General features: G+C 46.3%; 1 protein-coding gene across 1 annotated transcript in view; it reads right to left on the bottom strand.

The window, feature by feature from the left end:
* Positions 1-2060: 2060 nt before the first annotated feature.
* Positions 2061-10378, bottom strand: part of ATRN (attractin) — a 145076-nt gene continuing 136758 nt past the window's right edge. The window contains 2 exon segments of the mRNA XM_032186940.1: positions 2061-7029; positions 8057-8171. Coding sequence (XP_032042831.1) covers positions 6905-7029; positions 8057-8171 — 240 coding nt within the window. The 3' untranslated portion in view covers positions 2061-6904.

Below are 10378 nucleotides of genomic sequence, written 5' to 3'. Positions count from 1 at the left end.
CACCTGATGCCCTGCTTCATTGCTTCCTTTGGATAAGAATCAAAAACAAACAATAATAATAATAATCATAATAAAATTGAAAAAAAAATACAAGGAGAAACACAAAAATCTCCATAAAGTGGTTTTGCCCAAATGTTGAACTGCGTTAGCTGCGGTGCTCTGGCTCATTTCTACACCTCCCCCTTTCCCATTCATGGGGAAAAATCAGATGTTTGTGCTTCCACCATGGCAAAAGATGCTTTTTGTACCAACCAGCGACGTGCAGCCCACCCAAGAGCTGCCTGAACCCCGTCTCCTCCTTGGGTGAGGAGGGGTGACACCCAACCTCCAGCCCAGGCTTTTCTGCAGGGGGCTAAAATCGGTCTCTTTTCACAAAAAGACTGAAAATTGCCTCCCCACTTTGAGCAGATGATTGATATTGAAGTGTTTGGGAGAGAAATGCTGTGGAGCAAATGCCTCCCCGACTCCTTCCCCCTGTGCTAAGGGCATGTGGCAGCGCAGAAAGCCAGCCCGGGGGCTTACGCAGCTCCACGCTGCCCCTTTCCCTCCCTGCCAACCTTTTCTTTGCTCCAAGGCGAGAAGAAAAATCAGAGTGGGGCTGAAACATCTCACACCACACCTTTGCCTTTTATCCTGCTGTCCGAAACGAGCTCAAACTGCCTTTAAAACCCCCTACCCCCTGCCCGCTTCATTTCAGGTCTGGACACAGCACGCTGTGCTTTCGGAGCGGCGCGCTCGGCTCGGCGGCAATTTCGGGGAATTGGGCTTAATGCCACGGGATGCAGGAGCACAACGGTGTTAGGAGACGGCGCCGAATGCAAACCTTCATGGCTCATAAATGCCGGGTTCGACTCCGCTTCGTCTCAGCGGTGCTTAATTTCGAAACCGAAGAGCAACATAAAAAGAAATGGAGGTCGCCTCGCTTCTGTGGGCATCCAGCATTCAACAAGGTTGCCAAATGGGCAGCAGATCCCCCTGGTGATCCAGTCCTGGGGATGCTGGATTTTTTCTCTTCTCATTCAAAGGGGCAGCGTCCTGGGAGAATTAAGAGCAAGAAGGGGAAGGGGCTGAGATGTTTCCATTGGGTTTGTTTAAATCCTAAATGAGAAGCTCTGAGCCCTGGGATGTGAGGCTGTCCCTGACCCCAGGAGGTTAAGGAGCAGGGCAGCCAGGACCCCAGTGCTGGGAAGCTGCAGAAAATAAATTCCCAGACCATCCCAGGTGACATGCAGGGAGGACGAGCCCCTTTTCCTTCACAATGAAGACATTGAAGGACGCTCCTCCTGTCCACCAGCCTCAGGAGACAGCCCAGGACCCAAGGGACCAGGCTCTCCCCCTGCCCGGAGAAGCAGGTGGGATGGTTTGGGGACATCACAAGGCACCGTGGGGACCTCCAGCTTCGGTGGAGGACACGTCCTCCCTTCCCTCCTCCCAAATTTTGTGCCTGGCACGGCCAACACAGCCCGCTTGAGAGACACGAACACCTCAAGCTCCACCACGTGCAACTCATCCCCAAAAAGTAACCTTGAGTTATCCCCCCAGCCCCGTCTTAAAAAAAAAGAAACCAAAAAGGAGTTTTTAACCAGATCGTCTACTTTTTATTTCAGAGGAAAGATTTGCATTATTTACTTTTATTTATATACATGTACTTCACATTTGTATTTAAAATGCACAGACCTCCCGATAATTTTCTCGTTCCTGCTTTAAATTAGCTGTTATTTTACAATACAAAAAATTATACCAAAAACTGCAGTCCTAAATGTGTGTATGTATAACACCCACAGTCCCCAGCAATGAAATAGTTTACAATACTTGCTCATATTTACATATGAATGCAATAAATGCTAAATTATACATATTAACAAACTAAGCTCAAGTCCGAACACAGATAAGAATTGTAAATAATTACAGAACGACAAAAAAAAAAAAAAAAAATAATCCAGAATACAATTAATTCAAGGATCCTAGTGTAAAGGACATTTATTGTGCACAAATTTCAGAGTAATATAAAACCTGTCGTTATGTTCTTTTTGCTTTCCATTTTTTCTTTTTTTTTTAGAAAAAAAAAAAATAAATTGGACTGACTTATGTTCAGCTCCTCCACAATGATTTTTCTTCCTTCTTCTGGTGAGGTTTGTGGAGCCGATGAGAGGTGTGGAGGGATGGAGGGAACGCCTGGAGAGCTGCGGTCCCTGGAAGACGCACGAACGCCGTCCACGCGTAGTGTTGGAGCGATACAAACCGAACCAAACCTGCCCCGGAGCACAAGATGAAATAAAAAAAAAACCAGCACGCAGCACCCCCAGCATGGGCTACTCATCTCGTTCAAGCAGCTATCAATGGAAAAAAACATGAATTTGACCAAAATTGCCAAGTGTGTCTGAAAATGAGGAGCGCACGCCTGCACCTCCCTTCCCTTTGCTCCCTCTGCCCTCACCGCTAAGCTTGGGGGGCTCCAAAATCCCCAAAGGCTCAATCCCTTCCCCACCTGCCCCTGTGGCACTCCAGGACATGGCGAGGGAAAATAAAAGTCCACGGGTTATATTATTGATTGGATTGCTTTAAAAGTTGCTTCCGGCACGCAGGGCCCGGTCTTTGCTTTCTCGCAAGCTCAGTGCTGACAAATCCGCATTTTGGGGAAAAAGGAGGGTTTTTAAAGGGGCATGGCCAAGGGCATGCGGGGTGGCTCTGTGCCCAGCTTGGGTTTTGGTGGAAAAGCAAAAGCAGCCGCTGGCACGGCGGTCACGGATGGAGATGGGCTGAGTGCCGCGGCGCTGGGCCTCGGCCTGGTTTTGGGCAGGCCTCGAGCTTTATTTTGGCCTCCTGGGTGAGCCAAAAAACTTCACCAAAAGCTCATTTTGGTTAATTGAGGGCCAGCAAGCCAAGCTGCCATTTTAACACCATACCATAAACCATGATGACGTGGTTTGGTAAGGGTTTACCACCGAGAAAATGATGTTTTGTGGCAATATTTAGTGTACAAACCAGCCCTATCTACCAACAAGGGCTTTGTGGAGCCTGTCGTGCTTTTACAGCACCATACCATCAAATTTGGGGACATTATACACTACAACTTTGTGTTGATCACAGGCATAACCCCATCACATACAGGTTTATTTTGGCATTTTCAATACAGCACATTTTAAACCCCATGAGAGTGGCAACAACTCAGAAGCTGTGTCCTAAAACTCTTGTATCCAACATCTTGACCCCTATCATGGAAAGGGTCTTCTATCGCTCATCCTACAACAGTCCAGAGAAAATGTTGGGCTAAAAAATGGGCAATGGCGAAGCAAAAATGTTTTGTTTTTTTTTTTGGAGATCCAGTGGCACCGTTGCTTTCTAGAATAAGAGGGCCGCAACATTTCTTCTTGATTTTTGTAAAGGCTACTCTCAAAAAATAAAAGCGTTCTGAGGGCTGAGACCTTGAATGCTGAATTTCAGCCAGTTACAAACGCTTGAAAATAGTGATTTTGAATGGAAATCACTGGCACAATCTTAATAGGAGAGGCTTAAACTGCTGACTTAATCCTCCAGGTAACGACTACTTTAAGTACATTTATTACCTGTCTTCAAGCGTTGGTTCTTTCCCTTTCAAACAGAAGAGCCTTGTTTTACTTTGCTTACATATTTAAGTGAAACACATTTGAATACATAAAGTCAAGTTATGCCTCCCTGCTTTACACCGCAAGATATCAGGACAATAATTTGATGTTTCTTTAAAGCTCTGGAAAGTTATCTAATGCTCATCATATGAAGAAGTTATTAAGACAAAACTCATACATCATTTAAAATGCATCAAAAATACATTCAATATTTTTTTTCTGGTTTATATACACTTTAAATCTTTCGGCGTTCTGCACACTACTGTATAGTTTATGTACAAGTGCAAAATTGGTGTGTTATTTTTCATTTATTTACAGATTCTCCCATGAAATCAGGTTGCTCTTTTTCCCCCCTCACCTCCAAGGGAAACAACCCCACAAATCCTTCACTTCTGATATTGGCCCGGTGATAAACCACCAGCAGTCCTTCCCCCAATCCGTTCCCATCCTCGTCTCTATTTTACCTTCAAGCTGGGATGAAACTGTTTGCAGCAGAGATATGTATGAGAGTTCTCTTTTTCCCTCATCAGTATGGAGATAAGATGCAGAGCAGAGCTACATCCAAAAGGAGCCGTTTTGTTTGATTTATATAAATAAATCTTGTTCCTCTATTTACATTTTTTTTTTTTTGGTTCTGCTAATCATCAAAGTTTGATCATTTTTGCTCGTTTTCTGAATACCTGACACCTCGCTTCTGGGCACGTTCCTCCTTTTGAGACCAAACCACCCAGCTCTCTCTGGGGGAAAATCATCCCTGTCCTTTTGGTAACGTGCAAATACATCACCCTCCCAGGCCTGTTGTTCAGAAAGCCGTTTCCTTCCAGGAAAGCAACAGCTTTTAGCACTGCTGAAGTGCTGTCCCGAATACAGAGACTTAAGCACGAGAGTTTTCTTAATTTGGGTTGGCAGATCTCCACCCCAAAAGGGACAGAGAAGCAGGAGAAGATGCTTCTGAGCATGAGGCTGCGCATCACAACTGAAAGCACAAGCAGTTAGAGCAGGGGAGGAATTGTAGTCCAGTATTATTTCTCTGGTACAGTCTACTCCAGGTTAGCCCTATACACATAGAAAGTCACAAAATATGTGCAGGAGATGAATCTGTCTGAGGTAATCTGTGCATCAGCTACAACTTAATTGCCTAAAACCCTTCATTCTGAAAGACATCGCTCATCCCTTTCCCCCCACCTCAATTTCTTTTCCCCAGAGGGAGTTTACACTTCTGGTACAGAAGCAGATTGGGGAATATACATACAAACATATATATACAAATATATGTATCTATGCATTTCTCCACCTTATTTTTTCTGCAGTTCTGTTGGATTTGGTAAATGACACACCAGCTCAGCATCAAAATCCACCGAGATTGCTCGATCAGCAGGCTGTCCCCCGTCACCACCGCCCGGACACACACAGCAGCTCACATCTTTATTGCAATGCCGCGCCCCAAAAAGGTTCTTCGAAACACGTACTAACAAAAAGGAACAAGTGGCTGATATGTGATGGATGGATTACCAAAACGTGCACAAAAAAAGATGCAGTTACTCGGGTGGCGTTTGGGGAAAAGGGTGCTACCAGACCAGAAGGTTGGACCACAGCTCCCTTCAGTCCCCCTGGTTTGTTGCTTCTCCCTTGTATAAATACCAGATGTCCTCCTAAGAAACCAGCAATCCAATTGGAACCACACATACAGTGATTAAGTTACGATTTTGTGCCTCGTTTGGCACATCACCATCATATCTCCTCCACCACCACTTGGCGTGGTCCCGGCACTGCACCACATGCACCCGTCGTGATCCACTGGATCCACCATCAGCAGAGACGTCGTGCAGCAGCACGCACAGACAGGTACAGCCCCACCTCGAACCTCCAAACACAATCCCAACTAATTCGCTTTAAAAAGGGCCAGACTGTTTGACACATCCTCTAAAAGCCAAGCCTTTTTTTCTAGCTCTTTCCAAATCCCTTCCTTACACCAACAAGCCACCGTCTTCAGCATCTAAGACCTGATCCGAACACTCAACCCACACGGGGAACATCATTTAATCACGGAAAATCCAAACCTGTGGCCAAATGAAGCTGCTCTGCCTAAGTTTTTTTTTTTTCCTCGTCCTCAAATGACCTCGCACCCGGAGTGTTGCTTTTTACACCCAGTAAGGAGATGGGACAAGTCTTGCTGCCAAGGAGCAGCGCCTCCGTGCACCGGCACAGCTCGGCTCTTGTCCAGAAAAATGGCCTGAGGGAAAGGGGAGGGAAAGAGGCCAAATGGGCAAAGAAACACAGAAGAAATGTAACGTATCTGACCTAGAACACAAGCTGCTTCTATTAAATGCGCCGATGAAGCCAGGAGTTTTCTTCTGAGATACTGAAACTCTGCTTTCCCTCCAGATATTTCCATCTGGCTGAGTAGTTGGTGGGTCAGGAAAATGCTATTTTCCCCTGACTGCACGTGATATATTATAAAGATCACAGATTGCCTTGAGTGACATTCTCTCTCTCTCTGTATATATATATATTTAAAAGGAACATAATTATGTTAAAAAGAAATGCGTGTAGTAGTCTCCTCACTCCCTAGATCTGTTCAAGTCTAGGCACTTGTGTGTGGTGTACTCCAAGTAGGTTAAGACTATGTAAACACTGAGTCCTTCAAACAGCAACACTCAGCTCCTCCAGGTATTGCACGTGGTCTGAGCAACACACGACATCACCCTTTAAACCACCCTAGCTCTTGCCTTCCTGACGTTGTGGACCATAATTACTACAAAAAAAATTGTATCTGGAAGAGAGTTCCACTTAAATAACGCGGGAATAAACACATATATATATCAAATGAAAAGGATGAAGATGCCTTGAAGACTAATTGTAGTGTTTATGTGTTGAGAGCTGACACCTGTAAACACTGCATCTTTTTTTTTTTTTTTTTTGTACAGTTTGATAAATACATGAACTACAAAGCACTTTCCATGTATAAACCTGAGTGTCATTCATTGTACTACTGTTCTATTTACACTGACCATGAACGGTGGGGAACGGATGTTTCTGGACCTGCAATAAAATTATTTTACTTTAAACTCGAAGAGAACAAAGGCGCAATCTGAAGCCACGTGTCAGTAAAAACTTAAGTGGAGCAGTTGTCAAAGAAAGCCGACTATCACGTAGATGAGAGAAAAGGCTGGGTTCAAGGAAGCTGTGTTTTTCTGAGTGCTTCTAGTCTCTTGTGACACAACTTGAAAATCTTCCTCCTCCTAGGTGTTACTTCTCCGTTTTGTGTAAAACCCCATACAGTTTCTGATGTCCATGCATCAAATACAGGTTCCTGGCTGTGCAGGGGGCTGCTGTTTCCGATTTCGTATTGCACCCGATTTCTCTTTGTAGGCAATTGGCATCTGTTGTGAAATGTCCACCAGTGCGCTGGCCACAGCGAGACCTGAGGCAACAGAACAAAACAGTCACAGAAACAAATTCTTTCACCGCAGCTGAGAAAAACCCTCCGAGCCACGAGATGAATATTATTTTTTGAATTGTTCTGAAGAAAAAGCAAACTAGAAAAGCATTCTGGCTGAGAGATTAAACTCTAGAGGCTACTCTGAAGTGAGCTTTTAAATACTGCATGTTTTATTGAAAGCAACTGCAGTAGAAGAAGCTGGAAATAAGATGCGTGGGTATTAATGGATAAGACACACAAGATATTAAAGGGAGGAGTCTTTCTCTGCACCCGTAAGTGTGCTAGAATAAATGCTCAAAGCACCTGTGCACAGAGGTTTCACTGCACTTCCCGGACATTCCTCTTCTCTGCAACCTCCTCCCACCATATCCACGGATAAACCACTAGCTCACAGCCAAACCATCCCGTCCCAAAGCCAATGAGCAACTTTTTAAGGTCCTCTGCTTAAAAATTTGAGATCACCTTGCTCTTTGGGCACTGCAGAAACCCCAGTTAAATCACCAGCTGCCCAGCAGACTAAGTCTCAGCACTATGCAGTGAGGTTTAACTGAGGAGGGGCTCGGACCAAGGAGACCTTAAGCTGGATGGAGAAAACCTCACTGTCTGGAGATGCTAAAAGCAGGACATGGATGCTTTGCAAGGACCTGATGTCCCTCTATGGATGGAGCAGGGAATGGAGTCAACAGGCTAGGAGATGAGTTATTTTCATAAGTATCTCCCGCAAACCGGTCTGTAACAGTTTGCACTTTTTTTCCCAGCTGTAAATTAAAGTGTAATCCAAATATCGAGTGTTCATCCACCAACTGACCCGAGGAATTGAATCAAACCTGAGGTAGGAAGCTAGCAGGGGCCAAGCCAGCCAGCTTCAAATCACTTGAGCACATCCACACCAGCTGCAGTGCGGACACAGCAATTACAAGTCTGAAAGCCCAAGGTGAACGAATCGCTGAGGCTGGGGAAGGAGCCCAGAAGTTAATACCAAGCCAGACGAGACAAGGATGTTCCTCACCTGACTGTCCTGGTGGTGGTATACCCCCAAGTCCTCGAGGCAACCTCACGAACACGGAGAGAACGGCGGCTTTGTTGCCAAAGCAGGGCTCCAGCGCTATGGGTTTCGGCACAGTCTGCGGGGAGGGAAGGAAGAGGAGAAGCTGATGTTACACGGTGTGTTGCACCCTCCCTCTTCCCCCAGTGTCATCTTTTTTTTTCGGATCGCACAAGCTCCGGGGCACGAACCGTATTTCTGCGCTTGGCCAGCTTCCAGCGCGCAGCTAGCAAAGCTAAACCCAACATTGCTAACAATCAAAGCCCTCGTCGTCATAAAAAACACATTTACTTTATAAAATCCAGCTATTAAGAAGTCAAGCGCTGCGCCAGGCTTGTATTTCTCCCTAAATTCAATAACCAAGGAGCAGTTTATGGCAAACAATGGGATTAAGCTCCGAACCCATCAGCAGCACTATCACAAAGAGCAGCACGCCGGGACTCGAGGGTTCAGCATCCATTTCCAGAGCTCAGCTCCGGGTCACACCACCACGGCCCTGCCTGCATCGACACGGAGAACACCACCGAGTCCCCAAACACTGCTTCCTTTCTGTTTGCTTTACGCTGTCCTCACAGTCTTGCCTTTCTGGACTGCAAAGCTCCTGCCTCTGGATCTGGTTTCAGTGAGCAGCTGCACCAGGAGTGGCTACCTATTCCTAAACCCTATTTGAACACGACCCTTTTTGAACAAAAAAAGGGTCGTGTTGCAAACACGAGCATGAAAATAATTTGCAGATAAAACGTGAATCGACGAGCGTGACGATACAGCGGGCGGGCAGCCCTCTCCCACGCCAGAGCAGCAGCGTTGTGGATGCTCCCCTTACACGCTCTGCTCTCCGGTATTAGAGAGACAAAATGCAACAGCACAGCCCAGAAACTAAAATATGGTTTTACCTAAGTCAGGCCCCGATCCCACCCACATTTCTGTGAGATCAGGGTGTCCCAGCAGTCAGCTGAGAGTGCAAGTTTGAGCCTGGAAGTGCAGGATCAAGAGATTGCTTCCTTTTGTTTCCCAGGGAAAAAAAGCTGAGAATCACTATTTTACCTGATACACTCAGTGAGAGCTGATTTGTTTTTTAGTATGGACAAGCTAAACTCTAGCCTGGTATTAATGAAATAATTATTGCTTTTTTCATTAGGCATTAGGTTGTACTACTGTACTTTAAATGCTCAACAGAAACTCGATACGATCCGAGACACTGAAAAAAGGGAACAGGAGTCAAACGATGCAATTAAATTACTGCTGTGCTATAAAAAAAAAGAAGGAAAAAAAAAAAAGATGACAGCAAGCGAAATGAAACGTAAAACTGTTTTCATATCTCGTATTTACCGTAATGATTACAACAACGATTAGTTGGTCCGTGCAAGGTAGACAAATACCTGTGCTACAGACCAAGAAGGTAAGCTGCAGCCTGCCTTGTTTAGGACTGCAGATTTCCACATCTCCTCCCCACCCCCAGCAAAGGGATCCAGCTCCACAAAACGCCTTCCCCGTGAAGCATCCAAGCATATCCTTGTGCTATATCCCACGGGCGACTCAATTACCAGGGGTAACGGAGAGAGCACAGGGAAGGCAACTGCGGAAACGCAGCGCAGAGGCTTCTGGTGGGGGAGCAGGCACTGAGCACAAAGTTTATTTTCATCCAGAGGGATCGTGCACCTTCCTTTCCGTGCTGTGCCAACGTGGGGTTGTAGGGTTGGGGCGATACAGCGAGTCCTCGTGCTCAGGGTGAGCTGCAGAGACCGAGGGAGTAAGCCAGCAGCGAAGCGGTGGTGGGAGGAAAAGTACGACGGAAGAACTGAAGAAGCCAAGAAGAGATCATCTGCTCTAATCTCTTTTTAATGTATTTGCTTTTAAGTCCTGCTGGATTAATCAGGACGCGTCTGCAGCTCTGCTGCTTCCCCTGCTCGAATCGTGGAGCGCGGCTCTGCTTCAAACACGCTCGTGCTCATCATCCTCCAGCCAACGCGGGCAACGGGGGCTTCGAGAGCCTCTTGGGTTCTCTGCATGCAGCCCCTCGCTATCACGGTGCTATGCTCTGCTTCAGAAGCAGTCACTCCTGCCTCTGCCATCACCTCTGGAGACCTTTCTGGGGACTTGCTGCTCCCGGTCCCTGCTGCTCGGACACCAGAGACTTTCCTCTACCCTAAATTCCTTCCCACCTGCATCGATCCGCCAGCTCACGTCCTCCACGTGTTCCCTGCGCCTTCCCCTGCTGCACATCTCGGCCCTCGTTGGGCTCATCTGACTGAGGGATGCTCTGAATCTCTTCTCTGAACACAAATA

This window comes from Aythya fuligula, chromosome 4 (genome assembly GCF_009819795.1).
Source record: "Aythya fuligula isolate bAytFul2 chromosome 4, bAytFul2.pri, whole genome shotgun sequence".
NCBI classification, from domain to species: domain Eukaryota; kingdom Metazoa; phylum Chordata; class Aves; order Anseriformes; family Anatidae; genus Aythya; species Aythya fuligula.
The sequence above is the reverse complement of the archived record's forward strand: the minus strand, read 5'-3'. Positions and strand labels throughout refer to the sequence as shown.